Source organism: Notechis scutatus, chromosome Z (assembly GCF_049901735.1).
Source record: "Notechis scutatus isolate UNSWTSFEM ecotype Mainland chromosome Z, rNotScu1.2, whole genome shotgun sequence".
In the NCBI taxonomy this organism is placed as follows: domain Eukaryota; kingdom Metazoa; phylum Chordata; class Lepidosauria; order Squamata; family Elapidae; genus Notechis; species Notechis scutatus.
In genome coordinates this window covers 100,352,196-100,368,871 of record NC_142025.1, presented here as the reverse complement: position 1 = coordinate 100,368,871, position 16,676 = coordinate 100,352,196, and the positions used below count along the sequence as shown (strand labels likewise).

Sequence of the window (16,676 nt, the reverse complement as noted above, 5' to 3'; positions counted from 1 at the left end):
CTTCCAACTGTGCAAGAATGGAGCCTAATCTTTCCAGTGGAAATACATAAGATTCTTGGATGTCTCTATGTGTAATGTTGCTTCCACCCCATGGTAGGGAATCTGGTGTCTTTCAGATGTTTTGAACTTCAATTTTCATTTGCTACAGATAGCATTGCCAGTGGTCATAAATATTAGAGGTTGACTCCAGATTATCTGGGGGTACTATGTTTGCCAATTGCTGGTCTAAGTCCTTGAAAGGAACATGCTGCTGCTCCCGTGAAATTGCTTACATTGAATATTAATTGCTCACTGATTTGGGAGTAATTTCTCTTGAACTCAGAGGAAACACAATTAAATTCCTGAGCAAACATGCTTTAGACTGGGCACCATTTCCCAAAAAGAAAGGGTAGAAGATGGGAGGGATAAAATCCAATTTCCCCTCATTATACTATTGGCCGTAAATTTCAGAGAACCCTTCTATTTTAAAGATGAGTTATTTTTGGGGGGGGGGGGGGATCTAGTTTTTTCTTCAAAGTAAACATAATTCAATATTTTCAGCAGTAAATATAATTCAGTAAATAAATATAACGCAGCATAGTGTTCAGGGATAGTAGACACGATTAGTGCGCTTATGCACACCCCCTAGTCTACAGATGTTTAATTTTTTTGTAACATTTGTGACAAATGTGCTTTCCCTTTTAAGATGTGCCCTTCATGCATTTACAAATAACCATGCAAATATCGTTATACTCTGTTGCTTCACTTTTGTAAGCAGGGGGAGGGAGACTGTCAAAGCAAATAATTGTGTTCATGACAGCAATACAGAAAGTTAGAGATGCTGCTAAGGCTGTTTCTTCTAAAATAAGTTTCTTTTGAATGGAAGGCAATTTCAACTTTATACCAGAAAAGGCAAAGGGATCTTGGTTATTATAGTTGAAAATTACTGGACTAATCTCTAGAGTCTAGCCAATGTTCCACCATCGTCATCTTCATCATCTTAAAGCTTGCAGTAAGGGCTATTCTGTTTGACATTTCTTTTGCAGTATTTCACCAGATTTAAAAAAAAAATATGATTGGCTTATTCAAAACAATTTAATAAAACGTGAATCGCAATGTAAGAAACGAAGTTAGAAAAAAGTATGATCTCCAAGCCTGACTATAAAACGTTTTTGTTTTGTTTTTCCTGGAGAGGGGCCTATTTAGATGGTTTTCCACCCATAAAACAAACTGGAAAGGGGAACATTATGCTAGTGAACAGCGGACCAACAACAAAAAAGAAACCCAAGGTTTTGTTCCCCTCTCTAGGCTGCGTTCACACCCCACAAGGCAGGAAACGCACCGGCAGTAGAAAAGGTGGAGTTATTCACGGGAGTCGACCATGCGAGTCTTTGCCTAAATCCCACCTTGTCCAACTTTGTTGGCCAATGAGCGGCGGCCGTTGCGCGAAGCCACGCCTCCAAGCGTGTAAAAAATGCCTCCTGTTTGGTTTTAGTCCTGGGACCAAGTTGCCCGTCACATAGTGCGAGCGGGGCGTTAAGCGTGAAGGTTGGGGAGTTGTTTGGCTAAACGGCACCCCGCAAGCGGCTTTGACTGTCTCAACCCGGGCCATGGCGGCGGGGACTTCCTCCTGTTGGGCCGGGTTGCAGCCGCTCAAGTCCACCTTCCCCTTCCAATTGCAGTCCCGGAGGAACGGAGATGGAGATCGGGCAGGTAACGGGGGCAAATCCTAGGCCTAAGTATTGCTCCGAGAAGTACTAGATGGCTGAGATGGGGAGGGGGGCATTGGAGGTGGAGGGGGGGTTGGGGAAGCACTTTGCAGGCATGCGTATATGTGCATAATGAGGCCGAAGAGAGTGGTTATACGGAAATAGGAAATAAATTGTATAGTATGGAAGGGGGTCCCTAGGAGATTGGCATATTGATAGGGGTGGTGGAGGGCAGAAGAAGATATGTTACGAAGGAAGGTAGAAGGGGAGTGTCATGAAGTTCAGGATGTCACCGACAGAGAAGACGTTGGTGAGTTAAGTCTTGTTAGACTAAATTTAGTGGGCTGGTGTTAAGCCCTTTGGTGGAAAGAGTCTAGAACTGAATAAGGAGTAATTCTTATTACCCAGTTTACAGGTGACATCATGCAGCGGATCACAGAAAGGATAGAGGAGAAACTTTATCAAAGGGGAGAAATTGTAGAACGGGCCTGAATTGAACAAATTCATTAACATAAGATGAGGGTGGGGTTGCCCCTAAGGGAAAGCTTACTGAAAATAGGGGTGGGAGAATAAACACATGCATTTGGAATCATCTGTACGTAAACATAATATGTCTATGGTGAAGCAGGACAGTGTTTAGTGTATATTGGAGAAAGGTGACTGCTGCCTGAAAAAAACCTAGAAAAAAGAACAATGAAAATAAAGATGGAACGGAGAATGGACAGAAAATTTTGCGTACCAGGACCTTTAGAGTGTTTCTGAGGCAGATTTTAGATATACTGTACTAGTGACTGGAAGTAATGGCTTGAAAAGGTATGTATGGAAAGAAATATACAGTGTCGGCTAAGCATAATAGACTGAGATGCTACAGATATATGATGCTTTTCTTGTTTGTAAAAACTGGAAATTCATACATTTCTGCAAATTTCTGGAAGCCAGTGGAGTTACATGGTTCATCAAAAGCCATGCTGAGATTAAAAAAAACTCTGGGGAGGGGCTATGACTATCCAGCAATACTCAGTCATGAAATGGAGAAACAAATCTTTGGAAAATGGTATGGAAGCAATAGGGACTGGATTTCTTTTAATGGAACAACAATAATGACTGGAAAAGTCCAATTAATTGACAGTTGGGGAAGAACTTAATGATGGCATGACAGTATTAATCTTCATTGAAATAATGAGTATAGCTTAAGAGAGCAAATAATTTTACTAGGTGAGGTATAAATCATATTCATTTGGCACTCTTTTTCCCTATCTTATTTGCTCTGATCTCATTTCACAGTAACAACACATTACATCATTTACTATAGTTTTCTTCTAGGTATCAGTTTTACTGGGAGTGTTGATTAAGTATGGCTGCATTTAGCTGATTTTATTTGAGCTTAAGGTGGAAAAAGAGCTAAGCATCTATATATATAGTTGATCATCAGAAAATCTCAAGTTTATGGATTAGACTGGGAAATTAAAAAAAAATGCGGAAGAGATAATGGTGAACCATTTCTGCATTGCTGCTCTGCATCTAGGTATGGTAAGTTGAATTGAGGAGATACTTCTATTTTTGCTCTATTACCAGGGATCTTGTAAAGACCATGTTAATTTTCTCTTCAGCTGATTTAGTATTTGCTTTAAGGAAGGAGGATTTAAAAAGTACATTTGCAACAATGAAAAAACCTGAAATTAGCTGCACAGTGGTGGTATAAGTGGAAAACCAGTGGAAGTTAAGAAAGAAAGTGAAAGATTTGTTTGGCTGTGTAATCTCAGTCTTCCAATTCTCATTGTCTAAATTTTTTCTTCAGTTCTGGATACCATTTCTACACTCACTTGATTCCCTTTCTTGATTGCAGTCCCTTGTCAAAGGAGGAGATGCCTAGCTTATCTTCTACAAACTCCTTGAAGACTGAGTTTAAATTTGCCCTTGAGATTGCTTCACTTAAATGGTGAGGTGAGCCAAGTATTTTAATATAAAATAACTCAGAAATCCTGGAGCCAAATAAAACGTAAGTGGGACTGTGCATAAGAAACTTCCAGCACTAAAGGAGGGAGGTAGCTACTAAAGTCACAAAAATAGTTAATATCTCATGTGAGAAGCTAAGAACTATATGATTTCTAGTGACTGACATTGATAACTTTTAGTATATGGGCACAGTAGCAGAACCTTGCACAGGCATGCATGATTTATTTGCAAATATCCTGTGGTATGTTCCATTTTGTGGGAAACAGAGAAATTAGAATGTGAGTGTTGTGAGCAGTCCCCATAATTTCTGCTTATAAGTTGCTCTGCCATTTTTATCTCATCCTTGCCCCAGCTGGGTCTATTAAAAGTCAAAAAAAGCCTGTGACTACAGAAGAAGCATCCATGCGTTCTGCTTTCTCGTGTAGCGCCGTGGGAGTGAAGTGAGCTTGGGTAGTGCAAAGTAACCTGCCTTCCTGGGTCAGGCTTGAACATGCAGTGAAAATGGTCCTTCTATTTTCTGGTCAAGTTCTGGCATATAGCCTTCTGAATTCTAGTTTCAGTTCAGCTTTGGCAATTGACTAGGATGAATCTGCTGCTCCATCAGTTCAAGGTATCAGAAACAATAAATAGAAACAGATATCTAGCCATCTGGAGAAGAAAAAATGATAGGGACCTGAGTCCTAAAGAAAGATTGGTGTTATTATAATTGGTATTGTCACCCCCTCCCACATACACACTGTTTCTATATTGCAATCACAAAATAATGTCCTGTGAGGGGAAAAGTGATCTGAGTGTGTATATTGATTTGAAACCTTACAAGATTTTTCATTGGCTGTTATTGTGACTATAATATTGTGATGTATTGTATTGCTTTGGTGTAATTTTAACTGCTGTTTAGTCTATATTTTCTATTTTTAATGTATTGAACTACTGCCCAGTGGAAGGCATCCTAGAAATAACATGTTTCCTCCTTCTCTTTTTGACAAACAGATCCATGTGTAATGTTTGTATCTCTTCCAATACAAGAGGCTTGAAGTGCAGATGACAGCAGCTAGCTGACCTTAGCAGAGCTTGAAAAAATATGTAGGATAGGATCTAATTATTATTTGGATGGAAGACCATCAGGAAATCAGTTGTGGGTGGCCTGGGAAGCTAAAATAACATCCTATAAGAAAGCACTATGAAACTAGTTATATATTATTGCAAAAAAAAAAGTCCTGCATAAACATACCTGTCATCACCAAGAGTCAAATTTGACATCAGGGAATATTTATCTCTCTATTTCTGAATGGTGATTATGGTGCTGCCACATCTCCTCCTCCTCTGCTCTAAATACTCCAATTTGTTAATCTCCTGTAAATAATTATCTGATAGTTCCTTACTTTCAATTTAAAAAAAACAATGATAGACACGGGCTATTATATATTTTTTAAATATATGTTTATTTTTATTTGGTATTGTTTCTAAAGTCCTGCAGTTACAATTTTAATTGTACTGGGAAATAAGTTCTTTGCACTTTCTCACCAGCCAACACCTAGGTTTATTTTATTTATTTTTGAGTTCTGTTTTTTCCCATAAATGGCACACAAGGCTGAATTACAAATACCAAAGATAAAAATGGTCTCAATGCTGACATGAGAAGTTTTCCCACTCTCGTGCAGTTTTCAGCTTCACAAATGCATGTGGAGGGAAGAGGCTGGGAGAGGGAAGTGCTGCTGGCTCCAGACGATTGGAAAGCTGAACCCTGTGAACTTGCCAGGTGCCTATCACCAGATGATAAGTGCATCTTTCACTGCCAACACTCACTCTCTTTCCTATGCAGAAATCAAAACAGCAGAGTGCTATATTTTGGTCAGACTATAGTAGCTTTGCTCTGTTAAGATTTAGTTGCCATTTAATCATAACATTGCTTACTTTAGATGGTGTAGCATCCTTACTTTCATTTGGCATTTCATTGTAGATGAAGGATTGATTTAAATTATTATATTGCTGATATTTCTTCACAGAAGGTTGATAAACATTATTTAGGACATTTACAACAATATGCCCGGGATAATATTTATGCCTTCACTGTGGTTTGCTTGATGAAGAGGAGAATTATAAATGTCTGGTAAGGGCAATTGTGAAGATTTGTTCCCTTTGATACCTATAGCATGGGAGGAGCTAGTGCTCCTGCTTGTCTGGGTTCTTTGCAGTACAAGTCCTTTGTAGACTTTAATGGTAGGAAGTGTATAGCTGACAGAGTTGAAAGAATTAGTTTGAGTTTGGAAGGTAGACCTACCTATTAAATTGTCACTTTAAATAAGGAGTTTTTCTTCCATATGTGGGATTAGTGCAGCACAATATAGATGCTAACTCCAATTTACATGCACAAATAACATACAGTGAATAAGGAAAAGAACTGAGCCAGGTCTGCTATCTAGAGATTATACTTTCATATGCTGCCTCATTTCTGTTAAAGCTGTTTTTATTCACCTGAAAAACTCACCTGCCAAACATGCATGTTGGTCTCTTATCTGAAAATAATACTATCTAATACCCTAAATAGTATAACTGTGTTTTATCACATTAGCATAGTTATCTAAATTTGCATAACATATTTAATAAAATAACTTTATTCACTGGCTTCACAGATTATTGATTGCTAACAGTTAGGTAAGCATGTTTTAGCCTATATGTTATAATGTGTTTTTTCTTACTTTATAGATATCAAATGGAAGATAATTGCACAGGCATATGGGGGTAATTGCACGTTGCTGATGCTTTTTGATTCTGAGAAGCAAAACATGCACACAGTGGTGCTTAAAGAACCAATAAGGGCTGCATGCTTGACTTTTGGTACATCATCATTTTATAGTTAATGAAGATTTTATTTTCAGCTAGCAACTTGTTTTCCTGCCAGGTTGAAAAATACATTGTTTAAATTGACTAAAACTGGGGCTGTGCAATATACAGCTAATTCTTTCTACAAACTGTGAAAAGCACAAAAACTAATGGAGTGACTTTGGGCCAGTCATACTCTCTCAGCCCAACCCACCTCACAGGGTTGTTGTGGAAAAAATAGAAGGAGGGAGGTGTTTTGGATATGTTCACCAGCTTATTTGTAAAAAAATAAATGCTGGATGGAAATAAATAATAAACATTAGTGGTTAGAATTCTCCACAATCTTTTTCTGGTTCTAACACATGATCTGTTTACTCCAGAAGACATCTCGCTATGGTTGCAGGGAAACAATGGTATTGGAGAGCTACTTTCAAAGTCTGGGATAGATAATGGATTGTGTGTGTGTGTGTGTGTGTGTTGCCTATTTGAATCTCATAATTTTTTTATTGTTTTTATTTGTTGCCTTTCCTCTTCACTAACATCCTGTATTCTTGGGAGTAAAAAATGGAAACTCTGGGCTGACTGTTATTACTGGCATGACTTCTGTTCCAAAATCATTTCACAATTTATAAAAAAGCAAAAATTAATTATTCTTGCCTGCCAATAAATTTAAGAAAATAGGTTATGGAATAGAATGAACCTTAGAATTAAAGAACCCAGCAAGTCATTGGCAGCAGTTTAAGCAAGGCAGAGGAGGATTTCTACTGCACTCCCTGGTTACAGCTTAGTTAGTCTATTCTTCAGGAACTTGTGTGAAACAGTGAGGTGACTCATTGGGCCATAGCTGGGGATTTTTCATTGGAAACTCTCTGCCAAATAGTTCCCTTGCTGCCTAGGTGCTGCTTGCTTGGAGAGAGTGAAACCTTTTGCTTTGGTTTGGAAAGTATAAGGCAGGTTGGCTCACTTTGGAGGAGGAGGGCCTGATGAATGGTGCCGACTGGGTGTAGTCTTGGCAACATGAAAATGTTTCAGTGCTGAAGGACAAAATTCCACTCTGCATCAGTGTGGGTAGGTAGAACAGAGTGGAGCTAATGGAATAGAGGCTTAATATTGCAAACAAATATTTAACTGTTCTCTTATTATTAGCAAAGAAGCTTTAAGGCAAAAAAAAAAAAGATGGTTCTCCAATATAAGCTGGACTATTCTTGTGCTTGTAGATGTAATATAGGTAATAGGACTTACATATGACTGGAAAAGAGACCAGATTTAGGAATAGGAATAGTAAACCTGGATCTTAAAGCATACAGAATCATGTTTCCTCTTAAAGATATTAATCTCTTCACAATTAACTGGCTACTGCATCTTCATATACTTATCCAAAGGCTTGTTATTTCTTGGTGTTCTGAAATAAACCTGATTTCCCTCTGAGCTTCTACTATGTTCCCCGTCCCTATCTTTGGCTGCTGCTCATGTTTTTCCTAGTGCAGTTGTAGATCTTGTCAGCCACTAATCTGGTAGCATCCTTAGTGTTTTCCTTCAAGGACTCTGGGCCCTTTTTTACAGTTCATCTCCTCCCTTTCAGACTCTTCAACTGCTTGGTAGTTGACCAGCATATGGGAGAGGTGAATGATGCAATTTTCTATACTGAAGACTTCCATCAGGTGGGAGGCAGTAAAGTCTGAGGTTCACCCACTGCTGTGTGCTTTCTGCTACCCAGCTTGAAAAGTCACTTGGTTGTGCCAAGGGGGAGCTTTACGTTAGCTGATACTTGCAATACCCTCTTGCAAATACCCTATGGGATTCTCCTTGGTTCTCTTTTGAGCCTTTTCCTGTCATACAGAAAAAAACTGAGAGAGGCTTCAAAGCAGACCATAGGAGAGCAGTATGGACATATATTTTTTTGGTCATAGAAAGGAGATGACCATAGTATAGCATCTTTTGAGAGTGTATTTCATTCAAAGTTTTGTCAAAGAAAAATGTTCTTTAAATTTCTCCCCCAGCCCTAACATATCCTTAATTTCACCTTCAGAGCAACTCCCTATGCATTTGGACTGAGAGAGAGCAGCAGGCCCAGGTCAACTGGTGAATTTCCATAGCTGACTATGGATTTGGACCTCAATTTCTGTGGCCTGAGTCCAGCATCATAATCATTACATTGTGCTGACTCTGTTAGCAATCTTTCTGGACTGTTCCTGCATTGTAATGCATCATGGTTCCAAGAGAAGCCTGTAAACTTGACCTTGGAGTTGCAACAGATTCTGGAAGCTGAAGGAAACTTAGAGTTGTACTGTAGAAAAAAATAGAAATTTTGTGGCTTCCAGTATAAGTCGTAAGTCTTCAGTGGATGTTTTTAATCCTATTTTATAACTCAAACATGAGCTCTCATAGTAGCTGTTTTATCCTGCTTAAATGGTTAAAAAGCAGGGTTTTAGTGTGTGGCTTGCAGTTTCATACATTATGAAACTATGTGGGAGAACCATATGCCCTTTCATATACTATACTTGGCAGCAGTTTCCCTTAGATTGCTAATAACTATGGTTGCTTATGTATGAGTGCTTGTGATCTGCTTAATACAGTTTTACTGAAACCATTTATGCTGCTGCCTGTTTTATGACTTGTGGTTGGTTGTTAGAATATTTGCACCTTTTTTGTGATGATCGTGATTATAACACTTCAGAATTGCAAGCCACAGTAATCTAAAGATAGACCACAAAAAAAGGAGCATTGTCAGATTATCCAAAAGTTGCAGATGGTGCAAATGGAAAAAATATTCAGCGGCTTTTACTACTTGTTATGGATGTTACTAATGGACTTTATTAAGATGATTTGATTTGAGTGCAATTTATCTAATATATTTTACATGTTATATAAGATTTTATCTGAGCTTAAATGTTCCATCTTGTATCAGCCTTTTTGTGAAGCCGAATGTTTACAAAAGCATCAGTTCCTTCACGTTTTTAGTTTCCCCTTTTAAACAGGAAAGTATTTTTGTCTTAAAACAGACAAGTTGAGTATAAATGCATAGGCCCCAAAACTGAGTTTACACATTGTGCTAAAAACTCTGGAAGATTTAACTATGGTGTATTGAACATTACTAACCTAGCTGGGTTCTGCCAAGTTCTTGAGCCAAAAATAAACACACAAGTTGTACAAAGACAATTTCTTTTCAACAGGGAGACAAACTGAATGGAAGAGACAAACTTAAATATTTGCTATGCTAGCAGGATTAGTAGGGCAGAATATACTGGTAGTTGTAACTTATGACTACAATTAGGCCTGGAATATCTTTCAATAAGTGATGCTATTGTAAAGCATAATACAACATCACATGATCACAATCCCGCCAGTCCCAGTTGGTATTGTAACTCCAGACATGCCACGTGTCTTGTAGTTAAGTGGGAAGTAGAGTGAATCCTAGATAAGGAGCCCCTGGGAGTGCTGCAAGGGGATGTGGGGGGGGGGGGAGCCCTGGGAAGCCCAGTTAAGCTCACACACAAATTGGGGTGCTGCAGAGTGGTACAAGCTCGAGGAGGTTAGAGGAAGAGGATGGGGGGAGGAGTTGTAGGTGCAGGGAGGCCAGGGACAGAGAATCTAGGGTGCATATGTACTTTCAAAGTGGAGGAAAGCAAGAAAAAGACTACACTAAGACTTAGGATCTTCTTAGTGTCCCACAGTTCTTGGGCTAAGAGAAGCCCCTGAACCACCCCTGGGGATCTCAGCTGCCCTTTGTTCTGTGAAAGGACCCACATTGCCTAGCCTGGCTTATCCATCTCTGTGGCCCACATGAGATCATCTTCCCCAATCTTCTGACCACCTTGCATGATCTGGGAAAGAAAGCCTCACGTAGCCAGCAGAGTGGCCTGGTGGAGAGGGCCAGGCTGGTCCAGCTTGGTTAGCGATGGAGAAACGATGATTAAGTCAGGGTAGCAGGGACTGCGGAGAGGCCATGGGAAGAGAGAGAGGTGGATGGGGAGAATTAAAACAGGCTGTTAAGTGCACAAATTTTGACCTGGTGATGGTGGGGATGCTGCAATGGCCATAACTTCATGGACTGCTTGCAAGTCCCTTTTTTTTTCAGTGCTACTGTAATTTGAAACACTTACAGGTCGTAAGCGGACCTGTAGAAATGAGTATAGGAACAGCTTCTGTCAGGTGGGGTTTCCCATGTGTGATTAGCCTGCAGAATTTCAGCTAAATGCTGTCACTCTGGTCCTTTTGTGTATCCTGAAGTCACAGAAGCTGGAAAGGAATTATTGGCAATGTTACATAGAGCAGTTGCAGTGTAATAGTTGGGGAAGATGGGGGACAATTTTTCACTCTTATATGCTAATAATTTCCATATGCATGTAGAATAAAATAAGGGAATGGAGAAAGAAGAAGTCCCATATGGAGAAACAGATGTGAAGCAGCTACCAGACTGGTAGGTTGAGATAATAGTTTTTATTATCAAAATGTTCTTCTGCCTTGGCTCCCTACATTTTCGACACAGCCCTGATTGGAGATGCTTAACTGGCATACAGAGCTTGGACTAGTCCAACCAGGTGGTGCTGATCTGCTCCTAACCTAATGGACTAAACTGATAATAGAGCAGCCCTGTAAACAGGACACTTCACCCTACCACTGCTTTTCTCACAAGCCATCTTTTTTATTAAAGGAGGCATTGTTTTGCAGCCTCGGGTTATTTTTAGGTAGTGCTGCTTTGATTGGGACAGGAAAAAGCTTCAGGTCAGCTGCAGATCTGTTATCTTTCCAGTTCTGCTAGCATTGTGCAACCCCCATTTCCCAGATATCTACCACAAGTGGTTCCAATCATTGAGTTATTTGTCAGTCCTAGGCTACTGAGAAGGGGAACTGTAGATTTCTTCATTATGAGGAAAGATTGCCTTTGGGTCAGAATTTTTAGGTTGAAGAAGGAATGCTAGAAGCAAGTTTTATATTCAGGCATATCCTTCTGAAGTTGAGTGCATGTGCCTCAAATAGACCCTGATGTGAGGTCAACAGCCAGTCAGGAGAGGCCTTAAATAGCTGCTGTGAACAGTTGTGAGTTGAACTCTGAAAGGAGCTGCCAGAGATCTTATTGGCAGCAGACCAGAAGATCCCTGATTTACCTAAGAGTGCATATTAATTTATGTGTAAATGAAAAGCAAACAAATCCTTGCCTGGGGCTTTAGTTGGCATTCCCCCCCCCCTACTTAAATGCAGTAGCTGAGAGCCAGGAAATCTTGGCTTTACAAGCCCCTTATCAGAATCAGTGAATGTCTTTGTGCAGATTTCCCCTCCTTAGGACATAGTTCATTATGGCCCATGTTAGGTGAAAATAGAACATTGTCAGTTTTACTGGTAGATGGATGAAGGCTTGTTAAGTGCTAATATAATTCATAAAATTAATGCAAAGAGGTTAGCTCCAGAGGCAAACAGCTTTTTAAAAACAATTTGTTCTCTTAATTCATACTGGCGTCAGCTTTTTGATGATATATGTTAAATATTGAATTGGGAGATTCAAAATGAAACAGAACAGAAAACCAAACAAACCTCTGGCTCTTTCCAATAAGGCTTTTAGATATAAGGTGAGAAAAAAATGTGTATTGTGAAGATGAAATAATTCTCTTCTCAGGACAAGAAAATGGTAGGCATCACAATATTGGGTAGATGGGCAATGCTATTAACATTTTTATTTTCAGAACTATGTATTTTGTTATAAATATTTAGAGAAGGGAAACTTCTTAGTAAGTGGTACTTCTGCAGTGTATAGAAAGCTGTAAGTTTCCTTTTGTCTTTTTCCTAAATAATGATTTGGATTAGCCAGATTTCCTACAGGTTCTTGCATCTTACTTCAACTTTTCCCAACCCTGCATCCTTTGTGAGTAGAGCAGAGTAGAATAATAGAATTGGAAGGGATCTTTAAGATCTTCTAGGCCAACCCCTAAGCAAGAAACCTAGACATTTCAGACAAACGTTTATCCAATCTCTTCTTAAAAGTCTCCAGGAGCATCCACAACTTCTGAAGGCAAATCATTCCACTGATTAATTGTCCTCACTATCAAGAAATTTCTCCTTATTTCTAGGTTGGATCTTATCTTCATAAGTCTGTCAGTTCCTTGTCCTTCTGTCAGATGCTTGCTGGTATTACTGGTTCAAGAAAAAGGGAGTTGTAGTCTTTGTACAGCTGCAAGTCTCATATCAGGGAAGATAGCTGAGAAATTCATTAGCTTCCGTAAAAATGTTGATGTGCCTAAAGGGAAATGGAAAAATTTGCTGTTGATAAATGTGGCTGTAGCCTTTGATACTATGAACAATGTGTAAAATGGTCTTCCACTGATATTACTGGGGAAATAGTAATTTTTTTGAAAAATGTCTAAAGTTACTAGACTTCGCAAAACAGTAATAAGGGAGGAGAGATAATCAGCAGGCCCAGCCTAAAAATAAGGGAGGAAATTGCATTCTTGTTGACTAGAGAAGCAGTTGGGAAATGAATATATTTAGATGCAATTAGATTTCTATCCCAAGGGCTGAGTGTTACCACAACTTGTCTCATATTTCATCTTCACTCCTCTGAGGAAGATTCAACAGAGAGAAGGCATGAGTAGCCCAAGGCCACTGGGTAAGCTAATTTATTGATAGCTTCATACTCCAAGCCTTGAATTTGGATTGCTGGGCTCAGGAAACTTTATTTGAATTACTTTAGTTGTTTAGCCTTTTACATAAACTTCATATTCAGATTTTTGTCTCTGCTTGCTACTGATGTATATTTTAAAAGGAGAAGGTAGCAGTTTATATTGACTTACATACGATGCATGTTTGCTAAGTGTGGAAAAAGGAAAAATGCTGCTGGCTGTTGCTGCTAAGATGTTATTTGTTCTGTCTTCTCACCCCACTGTTAGTTTTGTTTTGTTTCTTAATTTTTTTTTTAAAAAAACATCATTTGTGTCTTTCCATAAAACTAAGGCTTGGAACTTACGATGTTCAGTTAAAGACATTTGGTTACAGCAAAATTAGTAAAATCAATAAAAAAAATACTCAGCTAATACTGTGTCATTTGTTGCCGAAATACCATTTTTTAACCAACTAAAATGTGTGGCAACCACTTTGGTTTCAAGGGTTGTATGTGTTTTTCCCCCACCCATATTACATTGTGCTGGGGAAGAGGGCATTGCAGTAGTGGCTTAAAGTGTGGGATGGAAAAATATTTGTGACTGCCAATGTAGGAAGCCTCAAGGTCTAGAATAATAATTGAGAGTAGATGTGAGAAGGAATGTGAAAGCAGTTGATGAAAGCACTTTGACAGAAATGGTGCTTGCTTGCATTTTGTAGCAAATCCATTGATTCATTCCTGTCCTTTTTCTTTCTCGTTGTCTAGCTAGTGTTCCATGTGCTGCCAGTCCTGAAAAGGCCTCCCAGAACAGACCTCCAAGAGTACCGCACACATCATCATTAGATACCATCCTTGGTTCATACCTTATGGGCCAGTGGCCTCGGGATGCCGAAGGACTTCCCTTGTCACATATGAGTGACAAATCTACTCAGGTACTGGGCCTATCCTTCAGCTTACAGAAGGATCAGTATGATAGCAGATATCAAAAGAGTGAAGGAATTAGAAATCAAGAGAGTTAGATATTGTCTGTCATTAAATTTGCTATCTAATTTGGCTCCTTAAAAATAAAAGGTTATCATTATGTGTTTCAATGCAGACTTTCAATCAGAATGTCTAATTTTAATTGAAAAGGCTGAAAGGAAGAGAAGTTGCAAATTCAGAAATCAACCTTTTGACCTTGTATCTTTAACCCTTCTAAAAAGGTAAAGGTTTCCCTCACGTGCTAGTCATTTCCGGCTCTAAGGGATGGTGCTCATCTCTGTTACAAAGCTGAAGAGCCAGCACTGTCCGAAGACGTCTCCGTGGTCATGTGGCCGGCATGGCTAAATGCTGAAGGTGCACGGAACGCTGTTACCTTCCCACCAAAGTGGTCCCTATTTTTCTACTTGCATTTTTACATGCTTTTGAACTGCTAGGCCGGCAAAAGCTGGGACAAGTAACGGGAGCTCAGTCCATTACGTGGTGCTAGGGATTCGAACTGCCCACCTTTCTGATCGACAAGCTCAGTATCTTAGCCACTGAGCCACCACATCCCTTTAACCCTTCTACTTCATACTGAAGGGGTATGTCTAAATTAGGGACAAGTTAACCCTTCTACTTGTCCCTAATTTAGACATATCCCTTCAGTAGCTTCCAAATCCAGTACAATTCTATCCAGTCAGGCTATGTTTCACCTAGGCAAACACATGCAGTGCCAAGTTTATGAGATATTTTCCTTCATCTCAAAGTGATTATTATCCCTGGTCATTGCTTGGGTTCCTAGTATTCAGTTCTGCAGTAGGTGTTACACAACTGCAGAAATGTGGCTTCTGCATGGGTTAGGTGTTCTAGGAACCCTAACTTTTATCTTACGTGAGAAATAACCATTGTAATCTAAAATTGCTAAAATTGTAAAGACATGCTTTGTGAAAATTATGAAATCTAAAATGATATATCTGCTCAGTACTTACCATTATTTACTTAATTTTGATAACATATTCCCTGTCCTCTTTTACAGTAGCCATATCTTTTGTAACAGAAGCAAGAATTTATGGAACCTTTAAAAATAAATTTATTGCATACATTATTAACTAGACCGGCTTTATTTCTTAAATCAAGCCATAAAGTTTGCACCATATTAAGTTCAGTTAATATTTAATATGTTACAATAATCTATATAATAATTAGTTTAATAGGCAAGCAAGCCAAATTGTGATCCTCAATTTATTTCAGAGTTACGGGTAGCAAACTTATTTAATCCTAGGTTCTTCCCACCCCCTCCCCCAGCCCTTGAAGCTATTTTCATTGCCTATCACTGAAAAGAAATAGTATGTTGTCTTGTATTTTGAGATAGGAAACAAACAAAAATAGTAATGAATGCCTTTTTTAAAAAAAAAAAAAGAAGAAAACCCATCAACCCACTTCCCTACCCCCAGAACCCTAGGAAGAAAAACTGTAAATGTTTCATTTATTTTACAAAACTATTTTCATTTATTTTGCAAAACTATTTTGCTTGTTGGGACCCATTGGCCTCTTGCCACCAAAAGATCATCCATTTGTTGTCAACCAAACTATATTTAATACTATGGCTGAACTTAAGTTTTTTTTTTTTTTACGCTGATCCTCAGAGACCAAAGATTATGCTTCTGATTATTGAATGTGTCACCTGCCCATGATGTGTAAGTGGTAACTCGGTTCCCCCCTCCCCCCCAAAATCCATGTCAATATTCTTGTATGTATTATGGTATACTTGCAAAACTATTATGAGTCAGGACATGAAAGCAAGAGAATTATCACTCCATGTCCACCAAAAAGATACCATAGACATGTAAAATGATAATTATGCTATATATGCTTTTCTGCATGGTTCTCATCCTCTGGAACATTGTTCTCCAGGAGATGAGACCCATCCCACCCTCTTGCTCTTCCATAAGAGCCTCAAGACCTGACTCTGCCAGTGGGCCTGGGGCCCCAGTGGTCGTTCATTACATGTTGGAGATGCTTACTGGGCTAGGAAGGAGATCCCGCCTCCACCCCATAATTTTCTGATTTTTAATTTACCTAATTTTGATTAATTTAATATTTAATGTTCAAATGTTTATACTTCTGTTTTATGAAGTTTGTAAGCTGCCCAGAGTCATTGTTAGTGACATAGGTGACATATAAATGTCATAAGTGAAGAAATTTAATAAGCAAAAATTTGCAAAGTGATTTATTTGAAGCAAATCCTCTCTTTGTATGATATATGATAAATGAAGCCACTTACTATATGGTGATCGGCTGCAATTAGGTATTATTTTAATAAATTTTAACAAAATTCTGTAAAGATAGTTAAGGCTTCTAGTTAGCTTTGCTTGAGCTATAAGACTTTGTTCTTGGATAACTTCCAAATGCATTGGGTTTTAACTTTTATAGTCTCCAGATAGCATTGCCCTTACTGATTGGATATTTTTTAAATTGAAATCGAACATTGTTACAAAACACCAGAATGTTATTTATTTACTGATATTTTTTGTCCAACCATAGATGGCTAACATCTAAGCAAAATATTCATAAAGAATAATCGCTGTTACATTATAATAACATAAAACAAGTAACTATGCTTCATCTGGACATTCATTTCTAAGATCTTTGTTGCT

General features: G+C 38.7%; 1 protein-coding gene across 13 annotated transcripts in view; it reads left to right on the top strand.

The window, feature by feature from the left end:
* Nucleotides 1-1,478: 1,478 nt before the first annotated feature.
* FAM117A (family with sequence similarity 117 member A) overlaps nucleotides 1,479-16,676 on the top strand; it is a 37,134-nt gene continuing 21,936 nt past the window's right edge. For 4 of the 13 annotated variants that reach the window (XM_087944923.1, XM_087944917.1, XM_087944919.1 and 1 more), the window contains exons 1-4: nucleotides 1,479-1,692; nucleotides 3,535-3,687; nucleotides 6,351-6,482; nucleotides 13,825-13,991. In XM_087944923.1, coding sequence (XP_087801049.1) covers nucleotides 6,404-6,482; nucleotides 13,825-13,991 — 246 coding nt within the window. In that variant the 5' untranslated portion in view covers nucleotides 1,479-1,692; nucleotides 3,535-3,687; nucleotides 6,351-6,403. Of the gene's footprint in view, nucleotides 1,693-3,534; nucleotides 3,688-6,350; nucleotides 6,483-12,172; nucleotides 13,069-13,824; nucleotides 13,992-16,676 lie in introns of those variants that run through there. The other 9 variants (XM_087944922.1, XM_026669696.2, XM_026669697.2 and 6 more) reach the window with 5 other exon arrangements.